The 19,111-nt window shown below is 40.1% G+C and overlaps 2 protein-coding genes across 3 annotated transcripts; one reads left to right on the plus strand and one right to left on the minus strand.

Annotated features, from left to right (window-relative positions):
- Positions 1-288: 288 nt before the first annotated feature.
- Positions 289-3,434, minus strand: LOC114358477 (gloverin). 2 transcript variants are annotated; one of them, XM_028312449.1, is made up of 6 exons: positions 3,358-3,434; positions 2,890-2,977; positions 2,496-2,543; positions 2,040-2,190; positions 1,337-1,522; positions 289-621 (listed from the first exon to the last, which is right to left on the minus strand). In XM_028312449.1, exons 2-6 carry the CDS (start codon positions 2,970-2,972, stop codon positions 493-495), a joined length of 597 nt encoding a protein of 198 aa, XP_028168250.1. In that variant the 5' UTR covers positions 2,973-2,977; positions 3,358-3,434; the 3' UTR covers positions 289-492. The 2 variants fall into 2 exon arrangements, with proteins under 2 accessions (XP_028168250.1, XP_028168251.1); XM_028312450.1 differs by lacking the exon at positions 3,358-3,434 and having other exon boundaries at positions 2,890-2,989.
- Positions 3,435-5,907: 2,473 nt separating this feature from the next.
- Positions 5,908-10,069, plus strand: LOC114358478 (gloverin-like). Its single transcript, XM_028312451.1, has 6 exons — positions 5,908-5,997; positions 7,201-7,292; positions 7,532-7,570; positions 7,736-7,886; positions 8,673-8,858; positions 9,647-10,069. The coding sequence occupies exons 2-6, from the start codon at positions 7,207-7,209 to the stop codon at positions 9,773-9,775; spliced, it is 591 nt and encodes a 196-aa protein (XP_028168252.1). The 5' UTR covers positions 5,908-5,997; positions 7,201-7,206; the 3' UTR covers positions 9,776-10,069.
- The last annotated feature ends 9,042 nt before the right edge of the window (positions 10,070-19,111 follow it).

Below are 19,111 nucleotides of genomic sequence, written 5' to 3' on the forward strand. Positions count from 1 at the left end.
TTTACAAAATTCAGTTCTCTGAAAAATTACTTACTTATCTAGTTGTAAATGCATTGTAATTTGTAAGTATAATAAATGGACAGAATTATAACGCTAAAGTATAGTAAGTATAAATATATTTTTTTTATCATGAAAATCAAAATTCGGAAAATTACGCCATCGCGCCATCTCTGGGTTTTGCCGGAAACAATGAAGGATTCAGTGAGAAGTGTGTTTATACACCAATTATTACCAATAGATGGCGCTTTCCATGCAAATTAGACGACTAAAGATGGCTCTCAATACTACTTTTTCAATAGATTACTAGATGGCGCTTTCCTTGTAAATTAAATGACCAAAGCTGGCTCTCAATATTACTTTTTTAATAGACTACTAGATGGCGCTTTCCTTGCAAATTAGAGACTAAAGATGGCTCTCAACACTACTTTTTCAATCGACTACTAGATGGCGCTTTACATGGATATTACAACAGCCTCAATACTATTGCTTCATTCACCAGCGGTAGTTGTAAACAGCCCTGCCGCCGTAGTCATTCATGCCTGCCATGCGGCTGTAGGTGCCTTCCAGGCCGAAGTCTCCATTCTTGCCTACGGGCCAATGGCCGCCGCCGGCTGCGGTCCACTGTGGAAGCGAAAATGGTAAGTAAATTAAAGATGTTATTGGAGTTTGATAGAAATGGGTAAGATGGTGGTAGTTAGCTAGGAGGACTTAGGATAATAATCACCAAGTATACGACAAATATATACTTATTTTTACTTATCCTTTTAATTATAATACGCATGATCATTATTATGGTCTAAACCTCGTTTAGAATACCAGACCATCTGTCTCAGACCCAAAGGTCCCAAGTTCGATTTCCAGTGGGGACAACATTTTCTGCTAGGTTTAGTTGCTGGTTATTCTAATCTAAGTCCGTCTGTCTTGCTTCCTCCATGTTACCTCAGTCTGTCGCCATAACAAGAATGTTTACAACATTTATGTTTCGGCAGTTAATGGGAAGCTCTTAAGTGTTTGAGAATTCAGCTTCAACTTTGGGCCTGATAGTCACTCTTGAAAGAGTGATGGTGAGATGCAGGCCAAAAGCTTTCCCATTGTGATAAAAACATTATGTAAGTTGACTGGTAAGAGCTAGGGCCTCTCTTGGTGGACCGACGATCTTGTGAAGGTCGCGGGAAGTGCCTGGGTGCGGGCGGTGCAGGACTGGTAATTGTTTATCCTTGAGGGGCTTTTGTTCAGCAGTGGCAGTCATTTGATTGAAAGGTACAGTAGTTGCCATAACAGTGGGATTCATTTGATTGAAGTTACTAGTTTAGTTGCCCTAAGATGTGGTACTAACCGAGGTGGGTCCATGGACCTGCTTGTTGATGTCGAAGGAGGCCTGCGCGTGGTCGTCGCGCCACTTGAGCGCGCCGCCGAGCGCGCTGGAGTCGCCGTAGGGCCCGAGCGTGCGCGTGCCGAACGCCTGCGCGTCCATCTTGCCGCGCGCGTCGTCGAAGATGTTGTGCTCGTAGCCCGCTTTGCCCTGGACATAAGGTTCATATTCACACAGCTGCTAACTCTTATAATGAACATTCGGTAGCCAGCTTTGCCCTGGACTTACAGTTCACTTTCAGATGCTAACTCTACTGTGAAGATAGAGACTTTATTCGCCTAAATATGACCTAAGATCAAGAAAAAGAATGCCGCCAACTTGTAAAGTAGGTATTAACAATTACAGTAACAGTTTTAAATTGATCATTTTACCCTTTCTCTCTTATGAATGAGGAAAGATTTAAAAGCTATAATAGGTACCTACTCAAGGCATAGGGGAGAAAGCCAAAGGTACTTGCTAGACTTTTGTTTCCTGAATCCACATTCTCTCCTGATGGTAAAGGAGAATATCGGTCTAAGATGGAGCATGACTTCAGGATACAAATGGAACTGTAGTATTTAGGTAGACCCTCTTTTTAGACATCCTAGAATGTAGTTTATTTCCTGGTTCCTTACCAGAACAGCAGGACATTGCCTGGTAATAAGACAGGTGGAAATTAAATACTTACAAATAAGCCAGCATCGTTGGAGCCAACAGTTCCGAACACGCGTCCGTTGTCCATCTTGTGGTCAGCAGTGAGATCTCCAGTCTTTGGGTCGATGCTAACTTCTCTACGGAACCTGGGGTGCACTCCGAATAACGGTTCTGTTTCCCCGTCACTGTAAACAAAGATAATTTGTTGTTAGTTTCAATTTCAGGAGCTTGAAAAGTAGTCTAAATAGAACTAGGTAGGTACAAGTTGTTATTAGCCAATTTTAACTTTTTGAGCACAGTAAGAACTCTAAAGGAAGGATGTTCAGAGGATGACTGGGAGAGACTATCATAACTTCGCCTATTTTATGTGCAATGTAATAAAAAATGAACTTTGCTAATTAAATAAACAAAACTTCAGAAGATGAAAATAACCTACTTATAAAATGCAAGAAAAATAAGAAGAAGAGAATGTGACTGAGAAGTTTCTTACCTGGTAAATGCGTGTTCATCATTATACATTGGTTCTTCAAGGAGATAACTGGAAAGAAAAAGAAAAGGTTAAAATTATACTAAAAAAAATAGTACAAAATCATGTAAATAAGTATTTAGAAGTTATTGGCAGCAGTTTCAAGAAATTCCAATTGGGTCCCATAGAATTCTGATTCGGTGAACTTTTATTCGTTCCCCCAAGGATTTCCACAACGACCGGTCCTGCGCCCGCATCCAGGCACCTCTCGCGACCCTCACCAGACCGTCGGTCCATCTAGTGGGGGGCCTTCCCACACTACGTCTTCCGGCCCGTGATCGCCATTCGAGAACTTTTCTGCCCCAGCGGCTACTTTTTGTAACTTTTGTAGGCTGATGTAACTAGCTAATATAATTACCCTGTATCTTGAGCGTACGGTGGTACGTAGAACTCTTGCGCAGCAGCGACCATCAGTAAGGCGGAGAAGATGATGACTTGCATTGTGTCTAGAAGAATAAGAAAATAATTAATTATTACATCATAATAACGAGTTATTATCAATAATATTAGCAGAAATTTTGGAGTGCCACAAGGTGCTTTATTAGATCCACCGTAATTTTTTTAAATTTTTTTTTATGCATAACAAGGCAGGTATTTGACAAACCATATTGGCACTCCAGAATGTCAGTAGGCACAATAAAATCTAGAAAACTTTGATGGAAAGTAAGAGAGCTCTAGATTTGATTCTCAAGTGGGTTTTGCACACAGTTTGTCCGGGTGGTTTAATTAAACCAGATAGTTAAAATAAAAATAACGTAATCAATGTTGATAATAACCAATTAAAACTTGTAACCATTTCAACATTTAAGAAGTTATACCTACATACCTGATTAATTTGTGCTCTCTTGTGAGTTTGTAAGTCGAATGATATTAAACTCAGTCTCCCGTATGTTTTTATATCATTCCTGGACATTAACGGGGAATCCTTTCACATTAACAAATAAAGATTCTGTTGAACCAATTGCGTGTAGAGTCCAGAAAAGTAATCAGTTATAAATTGAGTCGTATCACAAGTTATTGTGGTTGATATTGCAGTGTAGTTATTCTGAGGTCTTAGTGAATCCCCTTGTACGTGCAATTTCCGTGATAAGGCGTTCACTCCCGTGTTATCAGTGTGCAATTAATAATAAACATGTGGTTAGTATAAGTTTGTTTTGATTTGTTATCAGTTGCTTATTATGCTATTTTTCAAGAATAAGATGTTCAGTGATCAGGAATACAGACATTGGGTTTTGGCCACCTTTAGGCGGGGTTCCCTACCCATGACTTAATTCACCAGCTGGGCTAAGATGCACGCTGTAATAAAATCATATCGATGTTTTAGACGACAATGGTATGGGTTTAATGTGTAAAATCGGTAAATTGTCGTTCCTGAAATAGCGCTGAAATATAAAAATAATAATGTTTCCGGAAATTCTCTATAAAAAACTTCAATATGTATGAAATTGCTTTCGTTCATTCGTTTCAGCCGAAAGACGTCCACTGCTGGACAAAGGCCTCCCCCAAGGATTTCCACAAAGACTAGGTGGACCGACGATCTGGTGAAGGTCGCGGGAGGTGCCTGGATGCGAGCGGCGCAGGACTGGTCTTTGTGAAAATTGCTTTTCCTATTAGTAAATTAATATTAATGGTGCCTAGGGACCTATTATTAGTTTTAACAACTAACATCCCAGGGGAATCCTGCGTCAAACTTTGCGCCGCTTCCCATATTCCTGGAAACGCTGACTTTAATACATTTTGATAAGCCTTTTTCGTTTTCCTGCTCGTAACTTGCACAATAGAATAATGAACAGTAGAGCAATTAAACTTTTAAAAGCGAGAGTGAATAGGCACTTACAGGCCAGAGCATAACTGGACTGCATCTCACTTAACACGTACCTACTAGCAGGAAAGCGCTGGACGCAGGCCGCTACCAACGGGGTAACATGGAAAGCATTGGGGGAGGCCTATGTTCAGCAGTGGACGTCCTATGGCTGATATGATGATGATGATGATGATGATCTCACTTAACACCAGTTGCGATTGCAGTTAAATACCTGCCTTGTCATGCATAAAAAATTACATTAGCTTATTTTTTTAGTCCCGTTAGAGCTCTTTCAAATTAGGCGTTTTGAGCAGAACATTTGTCATCCATTTGTAGGACCACACACGGAATATTGAGTGAAAAATGCGTTGAAATAAAAATTCCAACTATCACGTGTGCGCTCTTGCAAACGCACGACTGACGTAAGCTCAAAACGTCTAAGTAATTTGAAAGATCTCTTCTGCGCTCCGCTTTGGTGAAAATAGCCTGTCAGCTTTGCCGCACATCTCATCTCGTCCGCGTTGGTGGAAAAGTCTTGCCCTGAAGAAAGCTATTTAAATTAGAAACATTCTATCAGAAAACGCAGCGTGAGACGTCCACCCACAAGGTGGACCAATGACCTGATAAAGGTAGCAGGAAGGCGCTAGATGCAGGCCGCTACCAACCGTGCGATGTGGAAGTCATTGGGGGAGGCCTATGTTCAGCAGTGGACGTCCTATGGCTAAAATGATGATGATGAACCTACCGTGTGATATTCTTATTGTGGTATGCAAAACATTTATGATGTGTACGTTTGCATTAAAGATTTATTAATTAAAATTAAGCCAAATGAATGAGTTACATACTGTCAGAATAAATTATGACTAAATGGAATAAATAATTATGTAAACTACACGAGTACGTGCAGTACGAACGGTTTAATGTATATGAAAACAGGTGTTTCTTTTAAATTATTTATTTAAAAAGTGCACATATGTATAGGTACCTAGGAAAGAACATCGGATATTAGTTAGTATCCAGATTATCTTCGATTTTGAAATGGGGAAGCCTACGATTTGGTCTTACTGTAAAATACGAAATCCCTGCTGGACGCTGCGCCCCGCGGGCAAAAGCTAAAAGCTAAATGTACACATCAGACTTTTTACAGATTTGATAGTCGTCAATAAATCTGTATTAATAAAATACCGTTATCATTAGTAACAGGTATTGGAAGTGGATTAGGAGAGGCGCGGTGTAATTGTAACCTAATACACTTAGTAATTTTTTGTGCTCCTCCTGGGAATCAAACCCAGAACTTCTATTTTGAGGAAGTCCAAATCTCTGACCACTAACCTCTAGTCATAAAGATAATTAAAGCAGCACATTGATAACAATTTCACGAGAGTAAACGCCTTATCATTTAACTGAACGTGTTAGGGGAATCACTTACCTCATATTCATTACAATATCAACTCTATTGTACCTGCAATAAGAACTAATATGCAGTGATCTTTTCTTCGGAGTGTATAAGATCGCTTTTACACTAATCTTTTTGGTAAAGAAGGAATCCCCGATAGCGTCCAGGAATAGTATAAAATCATATAGGAGACTGGATTTGGTATCATTTGATTTCAACTCGTTGGAGAGTAAAGAACTTTAGTTTTTGTTTAACACAACTATCAGGTATGTACGCAAGTGTAGATAAAGCACTTATGTTTTTATAACGTTTCACTTTTCATTTCAATTATTGTGAGTCAGAATAGTGATTAACTTTGGTTTTTTTCGCTACACCTGGGATTAGAACCGAAGATGTTGATATCGGATTGAAAAGGTTTAAAGATTCTTTATTTCTCAATAAAAACATAATTGTCACTTACTTGAGAACAAAATTAAACTAAGTATAATTTACATTTGAATCGTTCGCACCGATATGTTTTATAAAAAGCATTGGCTTTAGCAAATTATACCATCTGATTGGCGATAAAAAGTAAATCAGTATAATATAAGTTCAAAACAAAATTAAATATAATTTTCTAAATTGTAAATATTAGTTTTAGACATTAAATTTAATAAGTAAGGCTCATTCTACAACGTCATGAATATGTAGGGCAAGTTTCTTTTTAAAAATATTTAGGGAGTCAATGCTTTTTATTGATGCGGGTAGTTTATTAAACAACTGTGCTCCCTCAAAGTTAAGCATTCGCTTGCCGTAATTTGTGCGTATCTTGGGTAGAACCAAATAGCTAGCGCGACGGCGCGTGCGCTTCGGAACCTGTTCTGACCGCGTCATCAGAGTGAGCGACGTATGGATGGTTTTATTCAATACGTTGCGTATGAGCAGGCAGGTATAATACATAAATAATTTTTTAATGTTCATAATTTGTGTTTCGCTATAAATCTTGGAAGTGGATGTGAGGTACGGATAATGAAATAATAATTTAATGATTTTATTTNGATAGTTCAAATTACAAAATTATCTTTTTCCTTATAATTTGTGCCTCCGACATCTCTATGTATAGTAAGCATGTTCTGCTCTATTATACATTAATAGTAAGGCGAATATCAGTTAATAATAACGTGTAAATATATTTCTGAGCTATTTTACAGTTTTACATAAGGTAAAATTTATCATGTAGGTATACAGTTTCTTGGCCACTAATAACACTGGTCTTAATAACGCTTCCCTAAGGCATTCTCAAAATAGACGTTCATTTGTTATAGTAAATGCATTTTACAAACGATTGAAAATAGATTTTAGTTTGACAAGCTTTCGTTCCTACCTCATTCGTGATTAATCAAATTATAATAAAATCGGTAATAATCATAAACAATATTTTATCGCTTTCAAGTAATAACTTGAATTAATTAATAATTTCTTTATTGTAGATAAAAATGAAACTTATCGTATTCGCCGCTTGCCTGATGGTGGCTTCTGCCCAGGAGTACTTCATCCAGGACGATGATACCAGTATATTCAGGTAACTTACTATAATTATCATTAGACTAGCGCCCGTATTCACAAACATTACTATGAGGTCTCACAGTGCGCGTGGACGCACAGGGTGACAGGAGCCAATCACAGAGCTCTATTCAACGCTTTGCGTTCGATTTGCTGCTTCACATAAGCAAAAATCGTCAAAGTTCACAACTTCTATTTTCTCTATTCTGTAGCTGTGTCTTTTTTTACTTTTATTTTAACCTTTCTTTTTAATTTCAGTGCAATCCCAGAACCTGCGAGTGAACACGTATTGTCCAGGTTAGTCATCTTCATGATCTTGTTTCTTATTGCTTTTTGGAGTTAAATAAATTAAGCTTAACTACTTCAGAAATTCTACAAAATGAACTTTGACTGCTTGTTTTCTTGTCTTGTTCTTTTGAAGCAATATGGGATCAAATTAATACTGATTAATATTTTTTATAGTGACGAGTATCTAGTACCGCACTACGTAGCTCTCCCTAGGGTCCGTAGAGACGTCAGCATCGACCCCAAGACCGGCGACCTCACTGCTGCCCACAAGATGGACAACGGACGAGTGTTCGGAACCGTTGGCTCCAACGACGCTGGTCTATTTGTAAGTATTCGCCTTTTCTGGGCCCTTTTCTCATCTCTCTTGTGCCTTTACTTTTACTTTGATGACTTTCATTCAGCTATCCCTTTTCTAGAGAGAAAGGGTATTAATAAAATTGAAACTTATAACTGATTTTTCATCATCATGATCAGCTGTAGCAGTAGTCACTGTAGGAAACCAGAGGTAAATTGAGGATTCGGCCCACACTCTTCACACTGGTCAGACGGGTTTGGGAGACCTGATTCGTATAATTTGGCAGAATGCTTTTTCGCAGCCTCAGAATGAAGCCTGTATGTTGATGATTACTTTATGAGTTACCAGTTTAAGGTGAACCGTATGTCCCGGGCAAAGCTGCCTACGAATGTTCATGATTAGAGTTAGCATCTCTGTGAACCTTATTTATTTATTTATTTATTCATGAATAGAACGGTGGTACCAATTACACTATTCAAACAAAATGTAACAAAGCTCAGAATAACATTTAAGTAATTAAAAACAATTTAACTTAACTTAATTTGGTGTAGTGGTTCAGAACGTGCTACTATGCCAAGAGGTCCCAGGTTCGATTCCCGGCCGGGCAGAAATTGAAATGATGAATTTTAATTTCTGTGACGGGTCTGGGTGTTACTATGTATAATATGTATGTATTTAAAAAAAAAAGTATATAAGTAGTATATCCGTTAAGCTAGCACCCATAACACAAGCATTAAGTTGCTTACTTTGGGGCTAGCTGGCGATGTGTGAAATTGTCCAAAGATTTATTTATTTTATTTATTTATTTATGTCCAGGGCAAAGCGGGCTACGAGCACAACATCTTCGACGACGCGCGCGGCAAGATGGACGCGCAGGCGTTCGGCACGCGCACGCTCGGGCCCTACGGCGACTCCAGCGCGCTCGGCGGCGCGCTCAAGTGGCGCGACGACCACGCACAGGCCTCCTTCGACATCAACAAGCAGGTCCATGGACCCACCTCGGTTAGTAACATATTAGAACACTAGCTTTCCGCCTGCGGCTTCGCCCGCGTGGTATCTTGTCTGTCACAGAAAAACTTTATCGCGCGCGTCCCTGTTTCAAAAACCGGGATAAAAACTATCCTATTTCCTTTCCCGGGACTCAAACTATCTCTATGCCAAATTTCATCAAAATCGGTTCAGTGGTTTAGGCGTGAAAGACAGACATACAGACAGACAGAGTTACTTTCGCATTTATAATATTAGCATAGACTGATTATTGTAACTGTTACCAGTCAACTTACGAGTAGGTACATTCAACTGCAACGCTGATATCTTTGGCCTGCATCTCACCTGATGTCAAGCCGACTGTGAAATCAAGTTTCTCATGGAATCCCCAACCACTGAAGAACTGGCTATCTTACCTCTAACTGCCGAAACATATCAACACTGTAAATATTATTGTCATGACGACAGACTTTAGTAGATGGTGGTAGCTAGGTAGGCGGACTAAGAACAAGTCCTACCACTAAACAAATAGAGCAGAAAAAAATGCCCTCGCTGGGAATCCAGGACCTCTGGGTCTAGGAAAGGAGTCAGGTGGTCTTACCAGACCACAAAGGCAGCTTAATTTCATTCACTATCACATTTTCCAAAAGGCCATCAACATCAAACCTCAAACGAAAAGGTGACTAAGTTTAGCGCTACATCTTCCACTGCCCATTTACTGTCCCGAAGCAGTGGTAGGGTTAGTAGTTAGTGCTAGTAAAAGCACTTTTATGACTTTTAACTTACTATTATGGTTTCCACAGTGGACCGCAGCCGGCGGCGGTCGCTGGCCCGTAGGCAAGAATGGAGACTTCGGCCTGGAAGGCACCTACAGCCGCATGGGAGGCATGAAGGACTACGGCGGCAGGGCTTCATACAACTACCGCTGGTGAAGAAGTAGAACCAGTATTGAGGCTCCATCATCATCACCCGTCAAAAGGCTTCATCATCATCAAAGATTTGAACTTTGTAGAAAGTTTAAGACAGATTTTCGTCCCGTTTGAGGCTATTCTATGAACTTGGATTTAAAATATCTTGTCCACTGATGTCTGGTCAAACATCTTTTTATACCAGTCATGTAAAAACTCTTGAAATGACCATGTTTTTCCAAGGTTTTTATTATTTATTATTACTGTAAATAGCTACTTTAATGATTCTGAATTACATTTTTGAATAAGTTAATTTACTATGTAAATGTTTTTTGTAAATATTAGAAATACATTATTAAATACCCTACTATATTTTTTAATCTATGACCCTTCCTAAAAACAAGTAAGGAATATACTACATAGTTTTTATAAGAAAGGAATATAGGTAGGTAATAAGTTCATATTTTTAATCCGGTGTTAAGTAAAGTTTTCAAGGGTAACACCTAGCTAGCTACGAGTACCATTCGTTCTATGATTTGACAATGTATTAAATCACTTTTTTTAAAAAGTTACACTATAAAAGCAAATCACATAAGTTAATACACATCGCATTAAATAAAAACAATTTAAAAGTTCACAATGACTACGCAGAGCACCTCTGTAGTCCTTCCGACCGACGAAACATGAAATATGATAATAACCTAAGTTTAAAACTGCTCAAAGTAGCATGAGTAACAGGTGCGTATTCAGGCTGTTACAGTTGTACTGACGACGGCGTCGCTTCAAAATTAAATGGCAATGCCAGTTTTTGTATGGAAAGTGGCGTCTTTTTTTTCGCGCGGCCATCGACCAACCCTTGTTTTTTGATTACAAAATAGTGTAATAAACCAAACTTACTATGACATGTATACCTCTAAACTCAGTCTGAACTGAGTTACGAGCGTTAGAAGTTTGATGATTTTACATCTACACTAATATTATAAAGAGGAAAACTTTGTTTGTTTGTTTGTTTGTTTGTTTGTTTGTTTGTTTGTTTAGTTGTAATGGATAGGCTCAAAAACTAATGGACCGATTTTAAAAATTCTTTCACCATTCGAAAGCTACATAACTCACGAGTAACATAGGCTAAATTTTATTTTGGAAAAAAATAGGGTNCTCAATTATTCTCCAGATTGTCGACAAGTAGGTATGTCTACCTTGGACAAACGATCCAGCTAGGTGGGTCCAATTTCGAGAAGGAGGTCAATCGTCGAATCCAACTCGGCTGGGCAGCGTTCGGGAAACTACGCAACATCTTTTCGTCCAAAATACCTCAATGCCTGAAGACTAGAGTGTATAACCAATGTGTGTTACCAGTGATAAGATACCGAGCCATAGCTCGGAAACGTGGCCTCTCACTATAGGCCTTATATACAGAAGCTCAGTAGCACAGCGTGCTATAGAGAGGGCTATGCTTGGTGTTTCTTTGCGAGATCGAATCAGAAATGAGATCCGTAAACGAACCAAAGTCGCTGACATAGCCCGACGTATTAGCAAGCTGAAGTGGCAATGGGCAGGGCACATAGTACGCAGAACTAATGGCCGATGGGACAGAATGGTTCTGGAATGGAGGCCGCGCACCGGAAAACGTAGCGTGGGACTTCCACCTACAAGGTGGCCCGACGACATCGTAAAGGTAGCAGGGAAGCGCTGGACGCAGGCCGCTTCCAATCGATCAACATGGAAAGCATTGGGGGAGGCCTATGTTCAGCAGTGGACGTCCTATGGCTGAAATGGTGGTGGTGGTACATATACTGAAAATGTATCATTAGAAATCAACTACGGGGGCTAAAGAGATAAAAGGAGGGTTGGAAGTTTATATTATGAAAGTCCTATGTGTTTAAAGTAAGAGAGTTGAAATTTAAAATGTATGCGCTATAGATGCTAAGAGCGGATTTTACGAAACTCCACCCCTAATGGAGTAAAACGAGGTCCACGCGTACGAAGTCGCGGGCGGCCGCTAGTTTTACATAAAATAGTGACATTGTATGTTGAAACAAACAATATGACGATATTATAGGCTCCAGCAGTGTGGAGCAGAATCAGCGTAATAAAAAAGACGGCACATATTCTTACGTACATTCTAGTACATAAGTACATTGAGTAATATGTGTCGATATGGGTTTAAAAACTATTACTGAAATCAAATTGACCGAAATTGACCGTTTTTGACAGTTTATTTTTTTTTGACCAATTTGACCGTAAATGACGATCAGTCAAATTCAGCCGCTTTGGTCATTTTCAACACTAGTCCCGATACGCTCAAAAAGCAGGTGTAAATAAACTACAGCTTTTTTGTCCATTCGATGTTCCCAAATCCAACCCTGTCCTGCCGAGCAATTTCCTGCTACATGCGTAACTTCCGGCCCTCCATGAAACTAAGATGAAACGTTGAATAACACAATCTGTGTAATCCTGAGCTCCACGAGCTAAATCTTATTGTAGACGATAACGACTATCATAACTATATCTATAACAAATCCTAAATAATTAGGATTTGTTATAACAACGTTCTTTGAGACTTTCTCGCCGTTAAGGTTAAATAAGATACAGAATAGAGTTAGGTAACCTTTCATAATTTCAGCCATAGGAAGTCCACTGCTGAACATAGGCCTCCCCTAATGCTATCCACGTTGATCGATTGGTAGCGGCCTGCGTCCAGCTTTACGATGGCGTCGGTCCACCTTGTAGGTGGACGTCTCACGCTGCGTTTTCCGGTACGCGGCCTCCATTCCAGAACCTTGCTGCCCCATCGGCCGTCAGTTCTGCGTACTATGTGCCCTGCCCATTGCCACTTCAGCTTGCTAATCCGTCGGGCTATGTCAGCGACTTTAGTTCGTTTACGGATCTAACCTTTTGTAAAGACGAATTTAACCATTTGATTCTGACCTCATAAAGGTAGCAGGAAGGCGCTGGATGCAGGCCGCTACTAATCGGGCAATCTGGAAATCATTGAGGGAGGCCTTTGTTCAGCAATGGACGTCTTGTGGCGGAAATGATGATGATTAGGCTATTAGAAACTATTAATTACTAAAACTAAGATAAATTTAAAACTTAGAATTTACCATTAATCCACTTATTTTGCAAACTACGCTACATACGGGACTATTCCCACCTCTCGTTCCCACCGCTGCAACTCCTGTGTAGCCAGGATCTACATTCTACAGCTTGACCAATAAAAACCCAACCAGTGAAGGTCAAGCTTGTCCCGGGGGAAAGTTAAACTGTCATTACAGAAACTAGGGCTACTATATGTATAATTAAGCGACTAGAAACTGATTTGAGTGTGCGAGGATAAACTTAGATCTTAGAATTTACTTACTGATTAATCCACTAAATTTCAGTTAACTCAGTCAAATTTCAGTAAACTAGGCTCTACATTAGCCACTTCAGGACGTATCAAATCCAAACTTAACCAACTCAGTCTCAAAGGAGCGTCTCGAGACATGTTCCCAGAATTAGGCTCCAAATACGATGCCTCACAAACCGACCGATAAATTGGACTGACTCTAACCAAATTTGAAGTGACATGCAATCTTAATTGCCAGGCTGCTGCGCCTGGCGTTTGCAGCGAGCAGTTTTGCACTTAATTGGGAAGGCGGACGGTGCAGTTTGCATCGACGGGGTTGCGTTTGCAGGATGTCAAGGAGAGACTATGGTAACGATGGAAGCGGTATCTTTAATCAAAGTCAAAGTCAAAATGTCTTTATTTGTATAGACTATTAAATAGTACTACAAATCGTCAAATATATTGCTCAGGAGCCTCTAAATGTCTCATAATCTTTTTACCCTAACAGCGCGCAGCGGCTGCGCTTCGAGACCAACATTTGGCAAGTGCTGAGATGAAGCGCCTTTGGATGATAATCTCAAATGTTTCCTTTTCAATCAAGTAACGTGTCACAAGTTCTGAAGAAATATTAAAACTAAATTACCTATTTCAAGTTTCAAGGTTACCTAAGAATACCAGCTAAAAAGTTTTATTAAAAAAACCGGCCAAGTGCGAGTCGGGCTCGCGCACAAAGGGTTCCGTAGCAGCAAATATAATAAACTTATTATGTCAATTTAATCAACCTATCTCAAAAACTATAAGAGATACTTTGATCAAACCAAAAATCGTTGAAAGAGTTAATTAGCATGCATCACCTCTATTTTTTTTAGAATTTTATACCCCGTAGTTATAAAAATAGAGGGGGGGGGACATACTTTTTACGACTTTGAGAGCTGATATCTCAAAAACCGTTCACTTTAAGAAAAATGTTTTTTAGAAAACTTTATATCATTTTAAAAGACCTTTCCATTGATACCCCACACGGGTATGTACATCGAAAAAAAANAAATTTAAAATGTATGCGCTATAGATGCTAAGAGCGGATTTTACGAAACTCCACCCCTAATGGAGTAAAACGAGGTCCACGCGTACGAAGTCGCGGGCGGCCGCTATTAATAATATTTGGAAAAACAAAATAAAAAGTATCTATGACTCACTCACTGCGGCCCATGGGAAAAGGGCTTACACCCAGCCCAGAGCCACTTCTTCTATCACCCGAATTCACAAACGATTACTAGCTTATGTGAAACAGCAAATCGAACGCACAGCGTTGAATAAAGCTCTGTGATTGGTTAGTGTGTCACCCTGTGCGTTCACGCGCACTGTGAGACCTCATAGTAATGTTTTTGAATACGGGCGTATTACACAAACATCATCATCATTTCAGCCACAGGACGTCCACTGACCTCCACATACCACGGTTGGTAGCGGCCTGCATCCAGCGCTTTCCTGATACCTTTATAAGGTCGTCGGTCCACCGTGGGTGTATTACACAATAATGCTGTAAAACGCTATCTCCTATCAAACATCACCGCCCTTTCGCTACAATTTAATTCAGCCCCATGCTAATAGGTCCCGGTTGCCGGAGGCAATCTGCAAGACGTTTCACTGCTGATCGCATTACCTCCCTGCGGATGGGGATGCATCCGTGATTGCTGACAGTAGTGTAGGGTAGGAGTACCCCGCGGATGTGGTTAAAGGCATAGGGTTATAGAGTAGGACCACCCCCACTTTAATGGTGTAAAAGGCGACTAAAGCTTCGGAAAAACCAACGCGTTGATGTGAAGTCATCGTAACAAATTCATACACGCCATCTGATCGCCATCGCGCACGCAGGCTGTACGCGTTGGTTTGGTTCAACCTAGGGACAAAATATACGCGGAATTATGTCTCTCCAACTCATCTTGTGCCGTGGGAGTGCAGACCAAAATAATCCATTTGGCTTTGGTAAATTGTAGATCGTGCTAGTAGCTTGCAGTGGCGACTATACTCGTATGAATGACTTGATGATGTTACACGATAGAGTTAGTTAGAGCTATGAAAATGTTGCTATTAATTTCTGCAGATGTTTTTAAAATGGACGGCTCATTTTCTTCATCATCTTGCCGTTTTCGTGAGCTGTTTCTGAAGTGAAAGAATTTGAAGACCAAGCAGATAGTAGAGTTTGGATGAAAAGGAAAGGGTGCTCATTAGAAGGTTGTCCAGCAGTAGATTGCCGTAGGGTGAAATTATGAGATTCACTTGTAGCTCAAATTCCAATTATTTATTAGTAACCTACATTAATATGTAGAGTTTTCAGAGCGTATAATAAAAATAATAATGTAGACACGTGCCAAAGTTATTGCTATTGTTACATGTATATTCAAATTCGAATGATTTTGCCAACAGATCCACGAACAAACCAGAGTCTAATAGTCCCTCACCTGGCCCGGCGTTATAATAGTACCTGAACAGCCATTGAGGCATATTTACCCTCGCGGGAGTGCCATTTAATCCAGGCCCGTCAAACCGCATGCCTTTCACTAGGGTGGCCATGATAAAGTTGTGAGAAAACTGAACATTTCAAGTTATTTTTAAGAATTGAACCCTGGATGGAGACGATGGCCGTTGGGGCAGAAAAGTTCTCGAGTAGGTAGGTAGACCAACGATCTGGTAAAGGTCGCGGGAAGAGCCTGGATGCGGGCAGCGCAGGACCGTTCATTGTGGAAAACCTTGGGAGAGGCCTTTGTTCAGCAGCAGACGTCATTTGGCTGAAACTAACGAACCCTGGATGCGGATAACGTAGAATCGGTAGTTGTGAAGTCTTTGGGGGAGGCCTTTGTCCAGCAGTGGACGCTATTAGGTTGAAACGAACGAATCCAAAAAGAGTACTATTCAGCAGAACATGAGTTTGAATGGATCCTATGACTAAAGTACTTATCCTTATTTTACATTGCTTTCTGTATTTCCCGAGCGTTACAATCCGGGCTTCTTCAAGGCTTGAGTGAATACGCTCTTACAGGGCAAGTATGTACCACCATCCTACCTGGATCTCAGTTAACAGCAGGTGCGATTGCAGTCAAATACCTGATTTTTGTCTTGAGACTGCGGTATTTCGGACGTGAGAAGATCGCGAAGCTTCCCGAACGCTGCCCAGCCGAGTTGGATTCGACGACCGACTCTTTCTCGAAGTTGGACCTACCTAACGTGCGTGACGTAACGTAGCGTCCCACTATAGGACTAGGTCGAGCGACGATCTGTTGAAGGTCGCGGGAGGTGCCAGGATGCGAGCGGCGCAGGACCGGTCTTTGTTGAAATCCTTGGGAGAGGCCTTTGTCCAGCAGTGGACGTCTTTCGGCTGGAACGAACGAACGAACGAACCTAATTTGTGTTGCATAAAATAATGTTTTCTTCAGGTTTATTCTAACTAATTCTAAAGCAGAGACACCCTACCGTCTCGCCTAAATGGAGAGCAGACCTTAATTGGCGGCCCTAATACGTCGGAACAACGCAAATGGATATTACAGGTGTAATCGAATAACTTCTGATTCCTGTAATTATAACTCAGAGCTTTTAGCTCCGTTTGTTTCTATGGCTGAGCTTAATGAGGCTAAAAGGAAGGTAGGAAAGGTATCAGATGTTACAAATGCAAGGTGGAATGGGAATATAATGTTGAATATTGTTAAAGTAAAGAAGACTGAGTTTTGTAATTAATTAAGTTGGTAATACTCGGTGTGTTAAGCACTAAAATGTGAATGTGATACGTGAATGTAACGTGGTTATAACAAAAAAATCTATGTAATTAAATTCTTTTGAATTAACTAACACTTAAAAGATAATATAAATACCAATTCATACTCCTTTCATCAATTCTAAAGGAAAATAGATAATATAATTAGCCAACAAGTAATTACGTAGTGTTACATCGACGTTACTAAGGCGTTACGTATGTCTGTCTGTATACAAAACGATAGCACACGTCTCAATTATCTTAACGACAGATGATACGCGAAAAGTCCCCTATCCAAAGAGATAATTAGAGTCAAAAGTCACGCGAATAATGACTCCATATCTGGTTTGATTCGGTAGAAGGATAAATCATTTAGATTGTTGAAATGGTTATTTACCTTTTTTGGATGTGCGTGATGTATGGTAAATTGAAGGTCATAAAAATTTGGATTCTGTTTTCCTTGTTTAAAAATGCATTCGGTGTCGCCGGCACATTATACGTTTTTATCAGAAAATAATAGCATCGATTACAATTACTTAAAACTCGCAGTGTTTTAATCATTATGTGTTTTGTGTGATTTTCATTTCACAAAACAAAATTTCTCTGGTTAGTCCAGTCAATGAATGCCTTAACGACGGTGTAGAGAGAAATCCGTGGAACACAATTTCTGACCTCGGGACTTTATTTAGCCTAGTTAGGTGGTGAACATAGCAAAAGTCCCCGCCCTTAGCCCTTGAGCCGGCAGGGAGAGGGGGGTTTAAAGGTACCACTTTTCGGTTTTTCCCTTAATCCTCGGAAACTATGCGTCCTAGTGACATGACTGCAATGAACCAAAAAAAGCTTATTCAATTTGCTACAGGCGAGACCGTCAAGTTTTTCTATATCTTGTATAGTTTTTGCGGCATCTGCTCTAGAAATAAGAGATACTTTGATCAAACCAAAAATCGTTGAAAGAGTTAATTAGCATGCATCACCTCTATTTTTTTTAGAATTTTATACCCCGTAGTTATAAAAATAGAGGGGGGGGGACATACTTTTTACGACTTTGAGAGCTGATATCTCAAAAACCGTTCACTTTAAGAAAAATGTTTTTTAGAAAACTTTATATCATTTTAAAAGACCTTTCCATTGATACCCCACACGGGTATGTACATCGAAAAAAAATTTTCATCCCTCAGTTACATGTATGGGGGGCCCCACCCCCAATTCTTTTTTTTACTATTTAGTGTCATAATTTTGTAGCGGTTCATACAACACATATTCCCATCAAATTTCATCACTGTAGTACTTATAGTTTCCGAGTAAATCGGCTGTGACAGACGGACAGACGGACAGACGGACAGACGGACAGACGGACAGACGGACAGACGGACAGACGGACATGACGAAACTATAAGGGTTCCGTTTTTGCCATTTTGGCTACGGAACCCTAAAAAGACATTTATCATTTTCAGTTTCACCAGCCTGGATATACTCGTAATGGCTAAAAACCATTCATCTACACTAATATTATAAAGAGGAAAACTTTGTTTGTTTGTTTGTTTGTTTGTTTGTTTGTTTGTTTAGTTGTAATGGATAGGCTCAAAAACTACTGGACCGATTTTAAAAATTGTTTCACCATTCGAAAGCTGATTTAGTCGATTTTCTCCTGATGGGAACATGTAAGACAAAAATAAAATTTCCAATATTACAGACCTTCTAGAGCAGATGCCGCGAAAACTATACAATTTATCAAAAAAGTTGACTATCTCACCTGTAGCAAATTAAATATGCTTTTTTTGGTTCATAGTAGTCATGTCACTAGGACGCATAGTTTCCGAGGATTAAGCGAAAAACCGAAAAGTGGTACCTTTAAACCCCCCTCTCCCCGCCGGCTCAAGGGCTAAGGACGGGGACTTTTGCTATGTTCACCTCCTAACTAGTCTAAATAAAGTCCTGAAGTCAGAAATTGTGTTCTACAGTTTTCCATCTATAATGCTTTATTGACTGGACTAGGTTTGATTCGGTACATAATAAAATTAATAAATGAGCAAAGGGCAATAAATGAACAATGCAAAACAAAAAATGAGCAAAGGGACAGGAAAGTTTTTGAGCGGCGACCATGATCCGGAAGACGCGACGTAGCGTGGGCAGGCCTCCCACTAGGTGGACTGACGATCTGGGGATCGACGCGGGAGGTGCCTGATTGCGAGCGGTGCAGGACCGGTGTTTGTGGAAAGTGGAAATTCTTGGGGGAGGCCTTTGTCCAGCAGTGGACGTCTTTCGGCTGAAACGAACGAACGAA

Source organism: Ostrinia furnacalis, unplaced genomic scaffold (assembly GCF_004193835.3).
Source record: "Ostrinia furnacalis isolate ACB-3 unplaced genomic scaffold, ASM419383v2 OfSCF3961, whole genome shotgun sequence".
NCBI lineage: Eukaryota > Metazoa > Arthropoda > Insecta > Lepidoptera > Crambidae > Ostrinia > Ostrinia furnacalis.

Bases quoted from the DNA above. Each gene is read 5' to 3' on its own strand.
- LOC114358477 (XM_028312449.1), bottom strand. From the start codon at position 2,972: ATGCAAGTCATCATCTTCTCCGCCTTACTGATGGTCGCTGCTGCGCAA. The intron at 2,544-2,889 runs GTAATTATATTA...TTTTCTTTCCAG, and splicing joins CCGTACGCTCAAGATACAGG to TTATCTCCTTGAAGAACCAA. The intron at 1,523-2,039 runs GTAAGTATTTAA...CCTTATGTCCAG, and splicing joins CCAACGATGCTGGCTTATTT to GGCAAAGCGGGCTACGAGCA.
- LOC114358478 (XM_028312451.1), top strand. From the start codon at position 7,207: ATGAAACTTATCGTATTCGCCGCTTGCCTGATGGTGGCTTCTGCCCAG. The intron at 7,571-7,735 runs GTTAGTCATCTT...TATTTTTTATAG, and splicing joins AGTGAACACGTATTGTCCAG to TGACGAGTATCTAGTACCGC. The intron at 7,887-8,672 runs GTAAGTATTCGC...ATTTATGTCCAG, and splicing joins CCAACGACGCTGGTCTATTT to GGCAAAGCGGGCTACGAGCA.